At 47.5% G+C, this 22218-nt stretch overlaps 1 protein-coding gene and 1 non-coding gene across 2 annotated transcripts; one reads left to right on the top strand and one right to left on the bottom strand.

The window, feature by feature from the left end:
• Nucleotides 1-498: 498 nt before the first annotated feature.
• On the bottom strand, nucleotides 499-637 carry LOC124679929. The gene has a single exon (XR_006995346.1). It is a non-coding gene; the product is annotated as a small nucleolar RNA Z247 (small nucleolar RNA).
• Nucleotides 638-5357: 4720 nt separating this feature from the next.
• LOC124673128 (caffeoylshikimate esterase-like) lies at nucleotides 5358-7827 on the top strand. Its single transcript, XM_047209259.1, has 4 exons — nucleotides 5358-5511; nucleotides 5594-5904; nucleotides 6304-6543; nucleotides 7525-7827. Exons 1-4 carry the CDS (start codon nucleotides 5358-5360, stop codon nucleotides 7825-7827), a joined length of 1008 nt encoding a protein of 335 aa, XP_047065215.1.
• Nucleotides 7828-22218: the final 14391 nt, after the last annotated feature.

The following is a 22218-nucleotide window of genomic DNA, read 5'->3' as shown; positions in this document are numbered from 1 at the left end:
CGGCCATGTGGAGGCGCTCGAGATGACTCGTCAGGTGGTCCGTCGCCCCCGTGTCCATGTGCCAGTGGGAGTCATTGGAGCTGGTGGACGCCGAGTTGCCGGAGCGCTGGCGTGGGGGCACAAACTCAGGGTTGAAGCGGTTGCGGCAGTCGCTCGCCTCATGCCCCCAGTAGTTGCACAACTGGCACTGTGGCCGCTGCTTCTTGCGGCTGTTTCTGCCGTTGCCGCCGCCGTTGTACTGACGGCGATCGCCGCCACCATCATTGGAGCGGCCGTTGCCGCCGCCCCCACCGTAGTTGCCGCCCCCACCGTAGTTGTTGCTGCCGCCGTTGTTCTGGCGACGATCACCACCAGCGCCTTGACCGGTGCCGGGGCGCCCAGAGTTGTTGTCGTAGGGGCGGTGCTGCGACGGCTGGCCGGCGGCGGGGAAAGAGCCAGGCCGGGATACTGCGTTTGCAGAGGACCAGTCATCGGTCTGGGTCTTATCCGCACACAGGGACTCAAAACTGAGCACGTGCGAGTAGAAGTCCGCGAGGGAGTCAGCGCGGTTGTCGCGGATCATGGAGGCCGCAAGGGGGTTGAAGTCGGAGCCCAACCCTGTGATCATGTAGTCAATGATCTCGTCGTCCTTGAGTGGTGATCCGGCGGCGGCCATGGTGTCTGCCAGAACCTTGACCTTGTTCATGTACTCGCCGGCGGTCATGTCGTTCTTCCGCGAGAGATTGGATCCGCCGACGGATGTGCCGAATATTGGCACGGTTCTGGGCACCAAACATGGCGTGGACTGCTTCCCACACCGCGGCCGCCGTAGTCCTTCCGATCATCTGGCAGGCGATGTCTTCGTCCATGGACGAGAGGAGTAGCCCTAGGACACGCTGGTCCTGTGTCCACCATGTGGCGTAGGCGGGGTTTGCCACGGTGACTGCAGCATCACCAGTGCCTTCGACGATGGTCTTCGCCGGCGCGGCCATAGTTCCATCAAGATAGCCGTGAAGTCCCGCCCCGGAGAGATTTGGGAGCGAGAGAGTGCACCACAGCATGAAATTTCTCCGATTGAGACGCACCGCCGGTGGTGGAACGGAGGTGGTGACGGCGGTGGTGGTGCTGGCACTGGGCGGTGCGAGGAGAGGGCCGAGGGCCTTGGAGGTTTGAGCGGAGGAGCTCATGGCGGCGGCGGCGGGAGCGAGAGGGCCGAGATCGGCTCGGCTCTGATACCAAGTTTGAGAATAGGTTTAGGGTTTCGTGGTGTGTCTCCACCACGTGATCAGCTTTATTTATATAGACATCAACATGTTACAATACATGTATAAATTCACCTATACATGTATTGTAACCTGTTGATGTCTATATAAATAAAGCTGATCACATGGTGGAGACACACCACGAAACCCTAAACCTATTCTCAAACTTGGTATCAGAGCCGAGCCGTATTTAACACCCCCTCCCCTAGGCTCCTCATTATATAGGTGGAAGTTCCCAAGAGTTGTAGTCCAAGTCTTCGAATAAGACCCCAACAACAAAACCTCCAAAAAGTGGGAAACCTACTCAAGGGGGGAGTCCTACTCAAGGTGGGGCTCCCACCTTTCCTTGAGGTGGGGTGGCCGGCCACCTTTGGTGGAGTCCACCTGGGACTCCTCCCCTTAGGGTTGGCCAGCCTAGCATGTGGAGTCCCTCTGAGACTCCACCTTCCATAGTGCCTTTCTTCCGGACTTTTCTAGAACCTTCTAGAACCTTCCATAAATGCACCGGATCATTTCCGAACTTGGAATATGACTTCCTATATATGAATCTTATTCTCCGGACCATTCCGGAACTCCTCGTGATGTCCTGGATCCCATCCGAGACTCCGAACAAAACTTCGAACTCCATTTCATATTCCATATCTACTCAAACGACATCAAACCTTAAGTGTGTCACCCTACGGTTCGCGAACTATGCAGACATGGTTGAGACTTCTCTCCGACCAATAACCAATAGCGGGATCTGGAGATCCATAATGGTTCCCACATATTCAACGATGACTTAGTGATCGAATGAACCATTTACATACGATACCGATTCCCTTTGTCACGCGATATTTTACTTGTCCGAGGTTTGATCATCGGTATCTCTATACCTCGTTCAAACTCGTCTCATGACAAGTACTCTTTACTCGTACCGTGGTATGTAGTCTCTTATGAACCATTCATATGTTTGCAAACTAATCAGACGACATTCCACCGAGAGGGCCCAGAGTATATCTATCCGTCATCGGGATGGACAAATCCCACTGTTGATCCATATGCCTCAACTCATACTTTCTGAATACCTAATCCCACCTTTATAACCACCCATTTACGCAGTGGCGTTTGATGTAATCAAAGTACCCTTCCGGCATAAGTGATTTACATGATCTCATGGTCGAAAGGACTAGGTAACTATATATCAAAAGCTTATAGCAAATGAACTTAATGACGTGATCATATGCTACGCTTATTTGGGTGTGTCCATTACATCATTCACATAATGACATAACCTTGTTATTAATAACATCCAATGTTCATGATCATGAAACGATGATCATCTATTAATCAACAAGCTAGTTATACGAGAGGCTTACTAGGGACTTCTTGTTGTTTACATAACACACATGTATCAATGTTTCAGTTAATACAATTATAGCATGGTATATAAATATTCATCATAAACACAAAGATATATAATAACCAATTTATTATTGCCTCTTGGGCATATCTCCAACACTGCATAATTAGGATGCACGAGCCGTTTAGAAGTCCAGTATCAAATAAAAGGGGATAAAAGGAACAATGTAAGAAGCTAACTACTATAAAGCTCCATCGGCTTCAATCCTCCGACTATGCAGCCACATATGTTGGGAAATAAACTCCCAGGTTGTGTTCTTCAACCGTGTAGACACCTCCATAAAGAGGTCTCGATCTTCCAAACGCCGAAGTGGCGACCATGAACGGAGCAAAGCTATGCACCGGTAAATAAACTGCATGATAGATGAATTTTTGTCATTAAAAACCTTGTCATTTCTACATAGCCAAAGCGGCCATGCTACCGCAATCGCTCCCACTCTAATAATACTTTTGTACCTAGGATCAACCCCGTTTAGCCAATTGCCATAGATGTTTGCAATACTACGAGGTGGATGTAAGGTAGAACCTATCTGAATGATTGACCATATAGATCTAGCAACCCGACAACTGAAGAAAAGGTGTTTTACTGTCTCATCTTCGTGACAAAACACACATTTCGTACAACCATGCCAGTTACGTTTAACAAGGTTATCTTTAGTAAGAATCACACCTCGATGAAGATACCATGCAAAGACCTTTGCTTTAAGAGGTATCTTCATCTTCCAGATGGATTTATTATTTAAAATCTTACATGAGATCAAAAAAATCAATAACTGCAGTTAATGAAGTTCTCCTTTGTAAGAAATACAGAGGTTGATAGACCCATGTAATTGGTGGATGCCTAGAAATCTTTCAATATCAAATTTTGATATTGTATTCTTATTATTATAGAGAAAGAAGAGCTTAAGGGAAAATTTAATTTCTTGCTCTGTGAGTTCATATGTGTGGAGCCATTATGTTGATGCTTCATCGGAATCAAACAACTATTTCGGATGCTACCTGTTTAGTTGCCCCATGGGCAAGCTTAATTGCCCAAGCTATGATAACCATGTCTTACCTGCCTATCTTCCATTGACATTTTGTTATTGTTTATTGCGACATCTACAGTCGACGATGTCCATTTACCTACAATTATTTTGTACATAATTAACTTTCTCGCTGCAGTACACATTTCTGGACTTAACGGATAAGGTTCGATAATCGTGTATTTGTTGCTCTTCTTCCATGTCATTATGTTAATGACTTGAATTTTTCGAGATCTACAATCGGCATCCTGCATGTTACCTTGCATTATTATATACCTCGTTAAGTTTCTATGTGTGGTCATCTTTGCGAGGTTAGCTGACAAGATTCGCTAATCACGGACTGTGTCGCTGCTACTTGCTTTGTTGATGTATGTTTCAAGATCTACAATCGACATCAATCATGTTACCATGAATTATATATGTCTTGAAGTTTGATCTTAGATGGGGAAACTTAATTATCGATCTGGTTACATGATGCACAATGTAGAAGATATGAAGCCTGCTCCCATTGTGACTTCATTTTTAAGGAAGCTCAGGAATGTGATCCCTACATGAAAGATTATACCTCATGAATATATCACCGATGGGACAACTAGAGGAATGGTGTGAATATGCATAGGAATAATAAAAATGAACCACGGACGAGCAAGACTGTATCAACGTACATAAGATGCAGCTCGCCCTCCCTTTTTTCGCTTTGCTAATCTTCCCTTCTAACGAGGGTCGGCCTTAGGTAGGCGCGCGAGGAAGGAAGAAAGTCATAGACGTTCTTATCCTTTGTCCTCTTTTAGTGCAACATAGAGAAACACCCTCTTTTTTTGTATTGAAAACACGGCGTAGCTAGACCCCTCCAACTATTCAATTATTTGCACCATTGTGTATAAGGAAATAGTAAATCCCACCTTTTGCCCTATAGTTGTGCATTTGTGACCCCATTTAGTGAATCTTCTACAACATATCATATCTATGAGACTTTGAACTTTGTTTCACCCCAATTTTAAGATTTAACATGTTTTGTTAGATATGACTCGCATGTTCCACTCAATGTGATGCGATGAAATGTGTCAATCTCATAGGACTTCATCCACGATCATGTCTAAACTTCCCTTATCCATTTCTTCCATTTCTCACTGCCGTCCTAATATTTTCTAATATTTTTGTACCTCAGTCATCACCTTACACCTTTCCCACTGAACATGCATCATAAAAAAATGGTTCAAATCTCCCATAAAGGTAATCTAGACATATTTTACTCGATGGTGTAAAATCAGTGTCACGAATGCATAACTAGGAAGTAAAATGTGGAATTTACGCAAAAAAATATCGATATATATAATAAGCTATGAAGGAAGGTTTAGGCTAAAGACTGGTTATGAAATTTAAATGTCCAGCTTGGATACTGAAAGCAATTTCACAATGTACTGGCACAAATAGCTTAGCGTTGTGAGTAAGTATTCTAGCCAGGCAAAAATCCATTGTTGATGAAATTCAAAACACTGGAACGTTAAATAGACCCTCCCTAACGAAAACAGTACTCCACACATGTATAGCTTTTATTAGTATTGCTCACAAAAGCGTCCACATATATATAGCTGTCAACCCCTCATCCTCGCTCTCTCCTAGCTAGCTCTTTCTCTTCTCTGCTTCACTTCGTTCCTTTCTGCGCGATCGTTCGAGTGCTAGTCGTGAAATGGCGAGCAAATCCGGCAGCGGCGTGGCGGAGGATGGCAGCTACGAGTACAAGGAGGAGTTCGTGAAGAATGCCCGGGGGACGAAGCTCTTCACCTGCCGGTGGCTCCCCGGCAAGGGCCAGACGGTCAAGGGCCAAGTCTTCATCTGCCATGGTAAGCGTGCGTGTCCTTCCTTTCTTCCTTCAAGCCGGCGGCTCTAATGGCCGGAGAATGATCGATTTGTCGAAAACAACAGGGTACGCGGTGGAGTGCAGCATCACGATGCGGGAGACTGGGATGCGGCTGGCGCGGGCAGGGTACGCGGTGCACGGGGTGGACTACGAGGGCCACGGCAAGTCGGAGGGCCTCCAGGGCTACATCCCCTCCTTCGACGTCCTCGTCGCCGACTGCGACGCCGTCTTCGCCGCCGTCGTGGCATCCACCGCGAACACGGAGCTGCCACGTTTCCTGCTCGGCGAATCCATGGGCGGCGCCGTCGCGCTGCTCCTCCACCGCACGCGCCCCGACTACTGGACCGGCGCCGTCTTGGTCGCGCCCATGTGCAAGGTACATCCGCGTGCTTACCTACTATTACTCCGGTCCGGTCTCCGGCCACGGCGGCTTTAGACTAGATGTTGCATGCACGATCGGTGGAGTACTAGCTTCCTTCTTTTTTGAAGGGTGGAGTAGTAGCTTGCTAGTTGCCGTAATCATCTTACTTTTGAAAAGATCGACATGCTGTTGTTTAATCCATCCAAGAGCAGTTGACCTGGCCAGCCATTGAGGCACGCATCGACATTTTGAATCTATCTTGATGATTATAAACAATTGTATTTTTATTCGAACATCCAAATTTAAAAATTCCACGATATCTTTTTCAGATCGAATGGATTAAAAAGGTAAAGCCTTGATCATTAAGAAAAACGCTGGATTTAATGAATCTCCATGTACGTATTGTTCGATTAGATTGCTGAAGAGATGAGGCCACATCCGGTGGTGATCGGCGTCCTCAAGTTGATGACCAACATCATCCCCACCTGGAAGATTGTGCCAACAGCTGACGTCATCGACGCTGCCAACAAAATGCAGGAGAAGCGCGACGAGATCAGGAACAACCCCTACTGCTACAAGGGCAAGCCGCGCCTCCAGACCGCATATGAGCTCCTCAGGGTCAGCCTCGACATTGAGAACAATGTACTCGGGAAGGTACCAAAATCTCTTAGTTTGCATAAAAAAGTTTATGTAGTTCGCACCTGAGTATTGCACTTGTTCGACAAACCCCTCATAATATAATATTTAGTTCTTTTTAGACCTCCGAAGTGTTGATTATGTGGCCAGTTTCAGATGTCACAAGTGCGATTTTCATCCACGGGTTCCCGGGCCAAATTAAAATTGTCCAATGGCTACTTTTGTATGCACTTACTTATGTTCTTTGTGTGCAACTTTAGGCTAATTTATAATTTTAGATAGATTTCCTTATTTTGAAAAAACAAGACAACTTAAAATTAGCAAAAACTACTAATGCATATATATTATTAAGTATGCAATTAGGAATAGCACACTTGCAGTTGCAGAGACTGATACATTAAATAAAATGCAGCATTATTTTCTTATGTTACATTAGCTATGCCATAACTATTTATACATCTCTATCATCCTTTCTTTGATTAAACAAAATGCTGCAATTAAAATGAAGTGTTGATTAATTTGCTCGTGTAGCGTCCTTGTTCTTCAGTTAGTTGACGCTTTGCCTAATTGGCTACACTATGTTACTTTTTCTGGGCTGTCGTCATACATACATTCATTCATGGCTCTCAATTTAACTTGAGTTTGCAGTGACGATGGCTATAGCTATTTTGTTTTCTATATCCCTTAATTATTATTCTCGTGCATTCTTAAAAGAAACTAAATTTATAAAGAGTGAACGTTCGTATTTTAGAACATCGAGCTAATGTGTTGTCAGTCATTGGAATTTGAAAGCAGCGGTAGATAATTAACAACTGTGGAATTTCATGTGGCTGCGTGGCGAATCCTGGTTGGTCTGGTCCGCAATCGTTAGCTCAATATGAACGTCCAGAAAGAAAACAAAAAATCCTGATGTTTCCTACTGTAGGCTTTTTTCCCCAGCTAATTGGCTTTGTAAGCATATGAATGTTGCTGATGGATGGAGCGCCCATGTCCATGCAGGTTTCGTTGCCGTTCCTGATCGTGCATGGTGGGGATGACAAGGTGACGGACCCATCCGTTAGCGACCTCCTCTACCGGTCGGCAGTGAGCCATGACAAAAAGCTCAACCTCTACCCAGGCATGTGGCACGCCCTCACCTCCGGCGAGACCCCCGAAAACATCCACACTGTCTTCCAAGATATCATCGCGTGGCTCGACCAAAGATCCTCCTCCACGAGGTCATCGGTGGTGGCGCCCGTGGACATGTCGTCAGAGATGGAGCAAAAGGCTAAGCACGATGAGCAGCATATCGATAAAATATAGTATGTACTACAGATGATTACCATTGCAAGCTGTATGGATGGTCAATTATTACTTCAGATTAAATCAGAGAAAATCTATGGAACCTGGCTAGCTACACAATGCGTGGTGGATTAATTAATTATACTAATTGTACCATAAAACATGGATCTTTCAATGATCCTTCATTTTCAGACTTCGATTTTACTGCGTCAACATATGTTCTAGCTAAAATGAGGTTTAACCCTGACATCTACATCAACAATGGACACAACAATTTTATTATATTATTTAATAAAGCCTTACAAAATAATACATCAATCAATCTAAAGTCTCTACGAGCATGATTTTTTTTAAGGAATACGGTAGGAGAAGTTCCTATTTTTTTTAAATTAATAAGAACAACCAAAATCTGCATCTAGTTGTTGGGTTGTACATCCACTTTTCTAACCAAGTAAGCCGTCGATATGCATTCCACCGATATTACCGGAAGTTGGTTGCAATGGTTTCTTTGGTTTGAAATTTGGGAGACTTGTTGGTAATTTCATAGACATATTGATGGATTAATACTTTTCTGGAAGCAATGCTTGATTTTGGCTGCAATAAATTGAGACATTGGCATATAGTGAGAGTTTGTGATTCATTTGTTGCTTGAAATAGCATTTAGCGATATTAATATACATGTTGTGTTGCTTTTATTTTACTGATTATACTATTCCTTGGCAACAGAATGACAATGTGCTAGTTCATGTACTCTATATATCCATCCTCATGGGCTAGGGTTCGATGACTACTTCGTGTCCGCGTGCTGGAAGGAGCTGCTCAAGAGCTCCTCTATGGATATCCCACGATCAGTGCTACGACTTGTTCAGGCTCAGCGGCACGATGCTCCCTTCGATCCCGACGAAGATCATGATAACCAGAAAATCGAGGATCTGTATTGAGATGCTCAATTGCCACAACGGCGTTGGCGCGCACCGCCTAGATCTTCCCGGGGTAGAGGTTGATTAGGCCTAGTAGTCAAGGCCCACGAAGTCATTCATTACTTTAGGGGAGACTGGAGGATCTGCGTCTCTCTCTCTCTCCCACACGCTTGTTGGTGCCTCTAAGGGCATGAGCAATGGTGGCATACACAACTAGCTGCTCCATGTAAAAAAGTTGCCAGAAGCAACATGATGAATTTTATCTCTCCAATGGAAGCTACTACTTTAGTCAGAAAAAAGAGAGAAGAGACCCCATAAATATGACACTATGTATCTCTTTCTCTCCAAAAAGCTGTCAACACCCGGATTTTTAAGTCCAGATGCCTATTATGCCATTCCTCGCAATCCCAGGAATATTGTTTTTGTGAGACATAATAGATTGATATCACAACACATCATTCATTACAACACATAATCGTCTTACAAATAAAGGATCACATGATCCAGTCTCATTACAAGAATAGAAGTTCTATTGATCAATTACATAACACATAGCGGAAGCGAAATAGCGTAGTAGTAGTCCATTTATTCCACGAGCAACCGTTGACGTCGGGAGTGATCCTAGTTGTCGTAGACGTCCCGCTGTCCTTCTTCCGGGTTCCGGTACTCCTCTTCATAGTCCGGCCATTTGAATAGCCGGGGACACAGCCATGAGTACTTTAAAGTACTCGCAAACTAATACTAAGGTAAATACTATCAACTATAGTAAGGGGGTTCTAAGCTCTAGTTTCCTTTGCATAAAGCCTGGGAACTGCACAGGGCTTGGGCCGGACATTCACCTCATTTCACGTTATTTCACATCATTCCTTTTGTTGTAGAGGCAGCCTCCGGCATAACCCCGATGACGCTTGTTTTAGAGGGAACCCATACTAAGACACATAAATTTCCAGCTAAGCCTTACCCAGATTCAGGTATTGTGGGGGTACTTGTAAATTTGGAATGGTATCGCATCCGAACCCAACCATCAGTTTTGGTAAAATTCACCAAGTCATTCATAAGTCATATTCACCTTCAAAATCTTTCAATAGAATGACTCATCATTCCAAGGTTTTCAAAGTCATTGGTTTTCACAAGTTCCCATCTATAGTAGTCAATTTTAATCTTTAGCACTAGCAACTAGTTATGAGGGGTGCTAAGTAACTTGGATTGCTCTAGGCTAAGTTTGATACTCTTGTACTACTCCATAACTAAGTGAATCATGAATCAAAAAGATACTTTGATAAACAAAATTTAGTAAAGCTTGTAATGTAAAAACTTGGGATAGGAGCATTAAGCATAAAATAAAAAGGTGGGGATGCCTTGCTCTCGTAGAGCTTTGCACTTTGCAAGAATATTAGCTTGCAAACAAAAATAGCTTGCATTAGTCTAGCTTGCCTTGATTGGTGATGTGATCAAAGTTTTCTTATCCTTCCTCTTGGTAGAATACCTCTTCCTCTTGATAGTCTCCGGTACTAGCGTCTATAAATGAATACGAGGTGCACCATCACCAAACAATACTTACATGCTAAGCTAAACACACCAAAGATTGACACAAGCCTATGCTAGCATTACATCTTATTTGGCATGGTAATTTACTTTGTCTTTTTGTGAAAAATAATTTCCTCTCATTATAAATATTTATTAGTATAGCTCTTTAATGCTTTGGAGGAAATAATTTCCGCTCCTTGAATCTTCTTAAGATTTAATCTCTTCAACTAATAATAAGGTATGAGTGTAGGTTGACCCAGGTCAACACTCATATCTATTATTTGAGAGTAGAATTTAAATGGGGTGCTACACCTCACGCATCTTAATACTAGTATGGAAATAATTTAATGTCTCTAAGTAACCAGGCATGAGGCTTATTAGACCAAGTTCAGTACCTCTATTTGAATTACTTAGGATCACAATTTAAATGAGAGAGGAGCTCTCATACTATTTAATTAAGTTTATGTGTATGTGTTAAATGGACTAGAAATGGCTCCATAGCCATTATTTGGACCTAGTCCATGATCATGCAAAACAACTATGCTATATTTGTGCATAAACAATTAGATTATGTCAAATGTGATTTATTAGAGATGGAATCAACTCAAAATCATTTATAGATAATTTTTAATATTTATTTGAAGTTAGAAAAGGCCCTGCCTTGTTATTTTTATCATTTGAATTTAATTACGAATTTGGACATGAGGCCAGTGGCATTGTTTAGATAATTTCTTGAGCTTTCCGAATATATAAAATTGGCTAAATTTGGTTCAGTAGATTTTAAACTATTTAAATTTGAAGTTGGCAACAGTATTGAAATTTGGAACTAAAAGGATTAAACCATATTTGAAATTTTGGGCCGCGCGGGAAAACTAAACGGGCTAAACAGATTTAAACGAACTGGGCCGGCCCAGCAGTGTGACTCGCACACGCGGGCCGCCTGACGGTGCGGGCTCCACCCGTCAGTGACCATTAAAAGGGCGAAACGGTATGGGCGCTGTGATCCGTTAGATCAGAGGGGAGATCAACGGCTCACAGAGGTCGTCGTCTCCGGCGGGATTCCGACGATCTCGCGGCGTGACTAGGGGGTCGGAGGGCGTACCGAGGTTCCCGCGGGGCTCTGCTGGGTGCTGGGCGTCGTTGTCGAGGACGAGGAAGCTCCTGGTACCGTCGGCGAGGCGTGGGGTGGCGGCAATCGTCGACGGCGAGCTCCGGGTACTGGCGGCTCCGATCTTGAAATTGGGGCGGCTCCGGCGTTAATTGGATGAGCTAGTGGTGTGGGAAGACTCAGTGGTGAGAGGGGAGCAAGGTGGTGTGAGAGATGGTATCGAGGGAGTGCTCCTTTTATAGGAGGGCGAGGGTGCCGTGGGTGCTGCGAAGGGGCAGGCATGGCGCGGCGTCTCCAGCGATCGAAGGGGCAAGCTAGGGGGCGCGCGAGGTAGGAGACGGCTAGGCGGAGCTAACGCGCTGGAAGGGACAGCAGAGGGAGGACGGGAGCGTGCTGGCAACGCTCGAGTGCTCTCAGTACGGGCGCGGCAAAACTTTGATCATGTCTTCGTCTACGGCGCAGGCGACGGCCAATGGCGGTGTCTGGCGAGGTACTGGAAGGGTGTGGAGTGTGCACGCGCAAGTGGATGGGAAGGGAAGGACGAGGGCGTGCGGTCGAGGCAGTGTACTCGCGGCGTCCCAGAATGGTGCCGGTGCACGCACTGACGTGGCCTGGGCGTGGTGATCACGCTGGGTCTAGAGCTTTGTCGTGCACGGTTTGGATGGGCATCGTGTCTAGCATGCTCAGTACCTCCTGGTGAGTCTATTTGACAAGGTTGGATGGACCAGAGAGAGGTGTTGAGGTAGGGTGGCATGGTGATGTCTCTCATGGCCGGCATGGGTGTTCTTGTGATCATGTCTCCCCTTTAATCATCAGTGCAAAGCTTTCTTTGGTGCAGAGAGGGTACCAGTAGGTTGATGATCACTATTGGAAAGGGGTTTAGGCTAAGAACCAGAGGATAATAGGGTGTGTTGCAAACTCAGATTGATGCACACAACATGTTTGATGAAATGGCCGCATGAAGAAAATGTTTGAATCTTGCAATTCTTTTTGGTGGAGCTCAATCATATAATCAAAGTGAAACATTGGTGGTGGTGGTGTTCATTTTGGAGTTGAATTGCAAAGTTTCAAATTTGGTATGATCTTCTCATAATTTCAAAGTCTCCACTTGTCAAATCCCTACTGGTCAACCTGGTCAAAGTTAGCATGTGTGGTCAACATGAAAGTTGTTCACCTTGACAAGGTCTTGGATGACATGGCAATAGTTGGTCAAGTTTGGTTTGAAGAAAAGTCAAAACCAGGGGTAAAGTGAGGAACATTTTATAAAACTCAATTTTGACCATTATCACATGTATGTTGGTTTTGAGATTTGCTTCGATTTGATTCTTGTTTCTGTGATGAAATTGTGTTTGTTTATCATATATAAGTATTCTACAAGCAATAGATCAAGCAATGGTGTCCTTTGGTGAAGATTTGCAAAATTAGCTTTATGTATATGTGAGTGAAATTGGGATTTCTCACTATTTGATTTCTCTCCATATGATTTGACTTTTGTTGACTCTAATGTGATTCTTATTAGTTTAGAAACATTTTCAAACCATTGAATCCATTTCAAAAGGTCTTGATCAAAGATTTGCAAAATTGGCCATAACACATAAGAGGTGATGTGTCATATTTCATTATTCTTTTAAATTGTTCATCTTGCTTTACTTGGACATGGGTTAGGGTCAATTTAGTGTTATATTAGGTTGAGAGATGGTTTCACATCATTTGGTCAAGGTTTAGAGTCATAGGGCAAGAATTGAGTATTATGGCTATGTGTCACATATACCTCTATGCATATGTTGCATTTGATTTTTTAATTTGACTTGGCTTGACCCAATTGGTGTTGTTGAGTGTTGAAATGGTATATAGGAGTGATCCAACCATTCACAACATGTATTAGGGTCAAGATTCTTAAATTTATAAATTTGCATTTTACTCTCATATGCCTCTATGGCATTTTTAGTTTCTTGTTATTTTCTTTGGATTCAACTTGGATTTGGTTTGATAAGTACTAGGCAAGGTTTATGAAGGTTTTCCAAACCTCTAAACAAAGTAGAAAGGCCTAGGGTAAAGATATACAAAAATAGCCATAGGCATGTATGCCCCTTTCTTATTTAAAATCCTTTTTATTTTATTTTAACTTGGATGATGAAAAGAGGAGTGAGATTTAGGGTTTAAGCTCACTTCAAAATACTATAACAACCAATCATGGCAATTGCACAAGAATTAAGCAAGGTCACTATGTCTCATACTTAATTTAATAAAAGTTTTTGTTGGTTACAAAATTTGGAACTAGGGAAATTCATTTGTTTTGTTTTGAAATTTTTGATTTGTTACAAAAGCTATGCTTTTAAGGCTTAAGATCCCACTTCCTGAAGAGGAAGTTGCCTCCTCATCCAAATCTACTTTGGACCACCCGAACCTAACTAAAGGTGTGAAAATCATTTGGACTCTGGGGCATGCGGAGCAACGAGCGGATGAGGGAGGAGGAGAGGGGCGTCGGGGCACGCGGAGAAGGCGGCCCAGCACGACCGACGATTGGGGGAGGCGGCATGTCGATGTCCTGCGGTCGAGCGCGCCCTCGAAAGTGTCCGTGCCGTGGAGCAGTTGGCCCTCGCGGCTGGTTATACAAAGCGACTTGAGACTACGCATATATACCAAGTGGAGGTCCAATTATACCAAACTTGAAGAATTTTATGTGTGAAAATCATTTATACAAAGGTCGTTGGAGCAATATTTTATACAAAAGCCGGTGGAGCAACATTTTTAGAGAAAATTGTTATATCTATACCTACTAATAAAGGAAGTAAGGTTTCTCCCCTATTTTTTCGTCCGTTTTTGTTTACCCCGAAAGTTCTAGAAAATTACCCGAAAATGCCACCGCTTAGTGAAAATAAGAGCATGTCTAACAGGCCCCTTATTTTTGTGCCCCGTAAAACGCGAGTATTTCGCCCTGTATAAAAAAAGTGCTCCTAGATAGATCGTTCTGTCTAGCAGACCCCCCGTATTTCACCCCGTAAATTCGTAAATTTAAAACCCCGGGAAACTTGTTCATATTCATGGTTCATAGATAGTCGATCATACATACGGATCAACATATATACATACTAAAATGCGCGATCCTAAATAGATCGCGACTTCTAGTCGGAGAGGTCGATGATGTATGCGTCTGCCTCCGCCTCCTTCACGGCGGCGATGGCCGCCGTCTTCTCTTCTTCCTCCGCACTCTTCTTGTCGGCGTCGTCCTTGATGGACGCTGCTATCGCCTGCAAGAAGAGGGGGTCTTCCTCCTCCTCCTCCTCTTCCTCCTCGCCGGCGAGCGGAGCTGCTCCGCCGCTGGTGCTCCCGATGCGCGCATCCCATGCCGCCTTCGCCCGGCGGTTCCGCTCCCACTCGGCGCGCCACTTGTCGAAGTCGGGGCCGCTCATCGGCTTGAGCGGCGGATCCGCCTTGTACCAGAGCCCGCCCGGCGCGAACTCACGGAGCTTCGGCGGGACGTATAGGGCGCCGGCGTACCTGCACACCGCACGGCGGCTCCCGGCGGCGGATCGCTTGCATTGGAGACGCCACGCCTCCTCGACGGTGTCCGGCGAGCGGGATCACTTCGATCCGCTCGCCGACGACGCGGTAATGCTTCGGCGTGCGTACATGCCGACCGGCGGTTGAAATGCGGAGCTAGGGTGCGCGGGATTTCTCGCCGGAGCTAACTGGGGAGGCGGCGGCGCACGACGGAGCTAGGGTTGCGAGTGAGGAGTTAACCCCTCACTCGCACCTTCGCCTGGTATAAGTAGGGGACGGCGGTGCGGATTTCCTGGGCCCCGTATTTCGCTGAAACGGGCTGGCCCGAATACGGGGCCTGCTAGACGGTCCAAACCGCGCCTGCCCCGTATCCTGACGGAATTTTACAGGGTGGGCGGGTTTTAAGGGAGCTGTTAGACATGCTAACAATTCGTGAGTAAAAAATCCAACCGAACCCTTCTTCCTCCCGGCGTCGTACGGGCAGGGCCGGCCCTAGTGGGTGGGCAGGGTGTGCGGCCGCTCAGGGCCCTAAAAATCTGGGGGCCCAATCCTAAATACATGTACTTGTACATACGTTGCTTATCTAGCTATTGCTTAGCTGAAAGAAAAGGCCCGGCAGATCAGAGGACATTGACGTGAACGTGCCGGACTTCGCTTCGTATTCCATCGATCTGGGAGACGATTAATTAGCTAGTTATACGTACTTTGCTTCGTCGCCGTACTCCACGCAGCCGTGATTGAGAATAGTCTCCGCGCCTCGTCGCTTCGTTGGTATCCAGGAGGGATTGATCTCCTGTTGTATGCAGGTTGCTGGTTGCTCTCTTCTCTTCCCTGCCTACGACGCCCAGCCCCGGACGGCCGGACGACGGTCGACGGCACGACGCTATCTTCCTGCGAGGCTGCGAGCACAGCACAGTTAGGCTGCCCGCATCGATCAGAGATTCAATCGCCGTCCGCCGTCTGCCGGTAACAGTTCGCGACACACTCTTTTATTTCAAAGTATTTTTTCTCTAATTCTGGATTTTTGATGGTCAGTTCATCGACTCGTTGTCTTGTTGATGTCGTCTTCCTTCAGAAAGGGTCCATCTGGTCACGCTAAAAGGAAAAGAGCAAAAGAGGTGGCTGACTTGATATAATCACAGAGAGGAGATATTCACAATTTTTTTAGGGCTAATACCGGTACTTCGGTAAATCCAAATAATGAGTTGGCTATAGTTGCCGTGGAGGAAGAGCAACCAGATAATGCAGAGGTTAAATGGTTTGGCAACATTATGCATTGAGAAGAAATTATTGGATGACATCGACATCGATCCCTTCATTAGTGACTTCGCATCAAGAAATGTTACAAGAAAATTTTAAGGTAATATGTATAAATTATTACATATGCTACTGTGTTTGGATGCATTTAAATATTATTGAGGACATGTTTTTTACGTATACATTCATTATTATTGTCGTGATGTCTATATTAAGGCCTAAAATTTTAGTCTCGCCCAGGGCCCTTAAAATCTTAGGACCGGCGCTGCGTACGGGAGAGGTGCGACCACTGCCGTCGGCGTCGATCCACTGCCCGACCGGGGTCTGCACCGACCAGGGCGAGGTCGTTGAACACGCCAAGTTCGAGCGATGTGGTCCAGGAGGCAACGGAGCACGGTCCCCGTTGCACACGAGCTGGGGAAGCAAGGCCATGGCGGGGGGCCACGCGAGTACGTCGCGTGTCCGTGGGACACTTCGCGCTCGTGGAAGGTTTTATAGGCGTCAGGGGAGCGCGAGCCGCGTCTTCCGCGAGCTAGGGAAGCTCAGCCATGGCGGGAGGCCACCCGAGGACGTCGCTTTCCCAGTAGAGAAATGGGGGCGCCGTGTCCCCCGGCTTGCAGGTGGGCGCCAATCCGTTCCTTGGGCGAGTCTCTGGTAGGTTTCTTGTGTCGGTGAGGCTCTCGAGCATGATGAGGGTAGCGCTGCTCCGGCTCTATATGTCCGGTGCGGTTGTTTGAGCATGCATGGGAAGTGTTCGTGAAAATGCCCGACTGACTACAGCTTGTTGTTCTTGCGTTGTTCAGGTCGCGGGAGAAGGAAGGTGCGGTAGATAGCAAGGGAAGGGAGGAGACAGTGGTGGTTAGAACCGGCGAGGGCTTTCTGTCTGAATATCTGCCATGTAAACTTTGACTACTCGATAGCGATTCTGAAGGTGAAGGCAAATAGTCAAGCTGCTCCTGATGGAGCACGTACAAGGAAACTCCAAAATAGATGTATTAAACAAGCTAACTCTCCTGCTCCTAAATGTAGGATCTAGACAAAATAGTAGTAAGAGCGTTCGACAAAAGGCTCACAAGCTAGCCTAGCTAGCCAAACTTTTTGCAAGGATGGACGTGACTGTAAAAGACTTCGTAATTCCAAACTCTATTAATGTATGAGTGTTTGGAAAAAATAACGTGAAAATCATTTCGATGATACAACAGGGGTAACAAAAGACTCAGCTAAATGCATTGCATTGTAAGTTGACTACATGTGCATCATCATTTGTTAGTCTGCTAGGAGTCACAGGTCGGCTTTACACATCACTCTTTATTTAATCCAGGAAGTAGCAAAGTGGTGTGTTTTATACATATTTCTTCCTGTCCTAATCACCTAATCCAATAGTCAAAAAGTGGTATGTTTTAAACATAATTCTCTAAAAATAGAAAACATGATCGATTTTTGGAAGCGATACTGTCATTAAATGGGCCCATAATTTGTATAAATACATAAATTTAAAACATAAATTTAAATGTAACATGTGCAAATTATGGCGCCGGAGCAATGCACGGGGTTTGTGCTAGTTTAAAATAAATTTACAAAGGCTGTTGAAGATGCTCTAACTAGTTAGCCTTTTTTTTCAACCGGAAGAAACGCTTACCTGCTCGTATCCCTTTGAAGAAAAAAAAAAAGGAAAAATCTGTTTTTGTTCCCCATCGGCCATGGCAGCTCAAGGCTCAGTCAAATCACGGCCAACCATCGCCGCTGGCTTAATCGTGCGGCCGCCGGCCCGCCGTGACGGCCGGACGCGCTCTTCTCTACCACGTCAAGACGCAGACGCTGCCGTTCAGGTTCTCGACCTGCAGGCTGCAGTCCTGCGGAACCGCGCGGACAAGCCGCCGTTGCCGGCGAATCGCCGCACCGGCACTCGACGCTTTCCCACTTGCTTTTCTCATGACGACTTTTACAGTACCCTCAAGTGAATATGAGCCATCCATTTTAGCCTATCGGGCGGTTAACAAGTCCCCGTACTCCACGACCGGGACATAGAGTACCAGCAAATTTTTGATCGGATACTCGCGGAGTACCTCCACCGAAGGGTCAGAAAATATTTTCTCATAGTTGCTTCCCCCAGGTAGGGTGTTGACATGTATATTTCTTTTTGTGAGGGTGTTTTTGCATTTTGGATCCAATTCGTCTCAAACAATCTGATTTCCTGGACGAACCCAAGGTTCCTGGCGGCGTCGGGTGAAATGGACGACCGGGGAGGAGGGCGAGCCGGCGAGGCACCGCGGGCAGTTCCGTTGTCGGCTCCCAGACGAGGCGCCGCTCTGGCGTGGCATCCAGGCCCTCGACGGATGGGCGCAAGATTACCGGCCGACGAGGTGGGCGAGGCGCCGCCCGGCAGTTCCGCCGTCGGTTCCCTGCGGCGGCGAGGTGGGCCAAAGATAGGAGATTAGCCGGCCGGGGAGGTTGGCAAGGCGCGGCGCGGCCCTGGCGTCCGGCCCTGGGCTCCCTGCGGCGGCGAGGGGGCAAAGGTGGGAGCGGCCATGGCGTCCAGATCTTCGGCTCCCTCGATGGATTTACGCCGACGGGTGGGCAGGAGTGGTGGTTTGCTCTCTGCTCCGGCGAGGTGGGGCAAAGGGAGCAGCGGTCGTGGCATCTAGGTGGTTGGCTTTCTCGACGGATGCACGTCGCAGCACCACTTTGTTGGGGGGATGACCCCCCGGTATGTCAAAGGCATGTCAAACCGGATGGTTTGAGCCATTAAGATACCGGTTTAATATTCTAACCGGAACACAAAGGTAAGAGTTTGGGCTAAGTGAAGCTAAGCCGGTATCCCCAAGGGGGGTATATCGGAACCCGGTAAAGAAGATACCGGAGAGAAGGGCCTGTCGGCGGGACTGGTCAAAGATTCTCTTCAGAGCAAGAAGACAAGGATGAGCTAAGCGAAGCGGCTTTAATCAGAGCCCTGGCGCCAAAGAGAGAGATGACGCTGAAAGAAGCCGGAGGACGTCAGCGTCCCTGATTAAAGAAGACTCTGGCGTCATCTATGATTAAAGTAGCTTTGTAAAGTAGTTTGTCCAGTCAAAGATGCCATTAGGGTTTCTTGTTCTGTAAGCCACCCTCTCCCCTATATAAGGAGAGGGGGCACTGCCTCATACGGGCGCGTGTCCACAGAGGAGATTAGACGATAGAACTGGTATCCAATCATCTGTAATCATGTTGAGATCAATGAAGCAAGCGATCTAGTAAAGAGTTCTTCCTCTTGTCTCTCTTCTTGCATACCGGCCTTTGGTTGTGTTCTTGAGGAAAGCATCCGGAAGTTCATCCCATCTAGTCGCAAACCCTCCCCCGAATCCTCTAGCGCCCATTCGGCCCCAACTTAAGCCATCCCATGGCATCTGCTCGTTCGCCACGACGACAGTTGGCGCCCACCGTGGGGCATGAAGTGGCGCTTGCTGGAGTTCACATTCGGGCGGGCATCCTCGACGTCGCCGGTTAGCGTACGGTCTCCGCGTTGGTGCAGCGCATCTACGCCATGGACTTCATCAACGACAACGCGGGCTGCTTCGCCAACGGCGGCATCTTCCCCAAGAACGGCCGCATCATCGACTCGGCAGCCACCGCATCTACTTCGGCACTGTTCATGTGCGCCAGTGCCTCTCGCCGGTGCTGGTGGCGCCGGATCCGCCAAGGTGGCTACATGCTGGCCGTGCTCCAGGGAGCGTGGAGGTGATGATGGCAGGCGCGGTCGACGCCGGCAAAGAAGCTGCAGAAGAAGGCGCTGGGCGTGCGGTTTCGACCCGTGCGGCCAAGCCACCGCTGGAGCGAGGCGCAGGCGCAGCGGGAGCATCATCCGCGCCACCGGAAACACCGCTCCAAGCGGCAATGAACGTCCTCGCCACCCCCATCGCGCAGAACATCGACCCGGCAGCGGCTCAGGCGGAGCTGGAGGCGCAGCGCCAGAACATGCTCGAGAGCGGCAAGGACATCGCCAGAGCGCAGCGCGAGCTGAACCTAACCCTACGTGAGTACAACGCTGCCCATGGCTTTCCTTCTGTTAGCGCGCATGCTGCTAGGATACCGGAAAACCGGCTTAAGGCTCGCAATCTAGATCAGGACCTGCGCAAAGAAGTTGCTGCCGGTAAAACTATATCTGCATCTGTGAGCATTGTAGAGAAACCTAAGTACAGTAGCCCGGATAAAACGATAAAAGCTGCTAAAGCTGCCGTAGCGCTGTGTGACTCGCTTTCCGGGGACGCTCTGGCAAAACAACAAGAGCGTGTCCGGGAACTTCTTGAAACTATCGAGCAACAGCATGCAGAGCAGCTTGATAGGCTAAACAAGGCTATGGCTTCAAAATCTGCGCGTTCGACAAGGAATGCCGGTAGCAAGTCCCATGGGCAGGCTTCGTCCCCCCATCCGGACAGAAGGAGAGAAAAAGAAGTGAATGCGCAGCAGATGACTGTGTACGATCCAGTTCTTGCCGGAAAGCAACAAGCCGGGCAATATGATGCCGGCAGAAAAGGCCAAGGGGCAAACAGAGGCCACGCCAAAGAGGGCTATGCCGGAAACAATCATGCCGGTAGACAAGAAACCGGGCAAAATTATCGGGCTGTAAGGGCGGCGTACGATGAGGAGGAAATAGATCCCCCGAGGTACCGGCAGGCAAGGGCCGCGGTACCGGAATGTTATGATGAAGCTGATTCTGCAAGACCGGCAGCATACCGGAACTCGTTGGGAGAACGCTTGGGAGAAAGGTACCTACCGGAACGGGATGCGAGGCACCGTCTGGATAGAGTGTACTTGTCAGAAATGATCGAGGAGGAAGGTCCCCCAGGCCCAAAATGCTTTGGCCCAAGGATCATGAAAGAAAAACCACCAGTTCGCAACTTTATGTTGCCCCGTGACACAAAAACATATGATGGCACCACGAAGCCGGAAGATTGGCTCGCGGATTACGTGACCGCAGTGTACGTCGCAGGCGGCGGAGGAACCGTAGCAGGAGGAGGAAATCGGCGATGGGCCGTGAGAATCATACCATCATTTCTGGTTGGGCCGGCAAGAATCTGGCTAAACAACTTGCCGGCAGGAAGCATAAATGGCTGGGTGGATTTTGAGGAAGCTTTTGTGAGCAATTTCAGCAGCACCTATCAGAGGCCAAACAGGCCGCAGCAGCTCGCTCTGTGCATACAGCGCCAGAACGAAACAGACCGGGATTATCTGGCCCGGTGGAACACCACAAGGAACTCCTGTGAAGGGGTGATCGAGGCACAGTGCCATTGCTTGGTTTAGCAGTGGGTGCGGAGAGGTTCACCGTTGTGGCAAAAGCTGCAGTGGAACATGCCGACAACGTTGGCAGAGATGATACGTGTGGCGGATAGCTATGCGTTGGGAGACCCAACGCAGCCGGCAGTGCAACCTGAGCCGGAACAGCAGCGCCAAGAGCAACACCGGGATAACCGGAATAACAAAAGAAGGGAAGATTTTCCGGATCGAAGGTACGGTCCGCAGCAAGTTGCTGCAGTGCAAGAAAACTCTGAGGCCGGCGGCGGTCGAGGCGAGAGAACCGGATCACAGCCATGGGCGGGTCCTAAAAAACAGTGGGTAGAAAAGAAGCCCTGGGTTCAGAAAAAGAACTGGCAAGAACCCGCGAAGTACACCATGGAAGCCGCCATGGACCAACCTTGCCGGTGGCACACACCGAACCCGGCACACCCGTCAAACCATCTGACGAAGGATTGCACTTGGACCAAGTACTTGATGCAAAAAGGAACGGTAAAAGATGCACAACCACCGCAAGACATGCCGCGGCAACAACAGCTACCACCACCACCACCGCTTACCGGGGCAAACGCCTTACCGGTGCAGCCAAACCGGCAGCAGTACCAGCAGGTTAACCAGGTGATGGAGGGCAATGACCAACCACCTCCACCGGCACCTTTGGGCCGGAATATTTACAAAGATCCAGATATGTGCTGCGTTGTGTTCGTAACTGAGCCAACTGATAAACAAAGCCTGTATCGCCGTTCTATGGAAGTGAACGTGGTGATGCCGGCAATACCAAAATATATGCTGTGGTCTGATCAAGAGATCTCGTGGTCATTCAAGGAT

This window comes from Lolium rigidum, chromosome 7 (assembly GCF_022539505.1).
Source record: "Lolium rigidum isolate FL_2022 chromosome 7, APGP_CSIRO_Lrig_0.1, whole genome shotgun sequence".
Classification (NCBI taxonomy): Eukaryota; Viridiplantae; Streptophyta; class Magnoliopsida; order Poales; family Poaceae; genus Lolium; species Lolium rigidum.
The sequence above is the reverse complement of the archived record's forward strand: the minus strand, read 5'-3'. Positions and strand labels throughout refer to the sequence as shown.

Bases quoted from the DNA above. Each gene is read 5' to 3' on its own strand.
- LOC124673128 (XM_047209259.1), top strand. From the start codon at position 5,358: ATGGCGAGCAAATCCGGCAGCGGCGTGGCGGAGGATGGCAGCTACGAG. The intron at 5,905-6,303 runs GTACATCCGCGT...TTGTTCGATTAG, and splicing joins TGGTCGCGCCCATGTGCAAG to ATTGCTGAAGAGATGAGGCC. The intron at 6,544-7,524 runs GTACCAAAATCT...ATGTCCATGCAG, and splicing joins AGAACAATGTACTCGGGAAG to GTTTCGTTGCCGTTCCTGAT.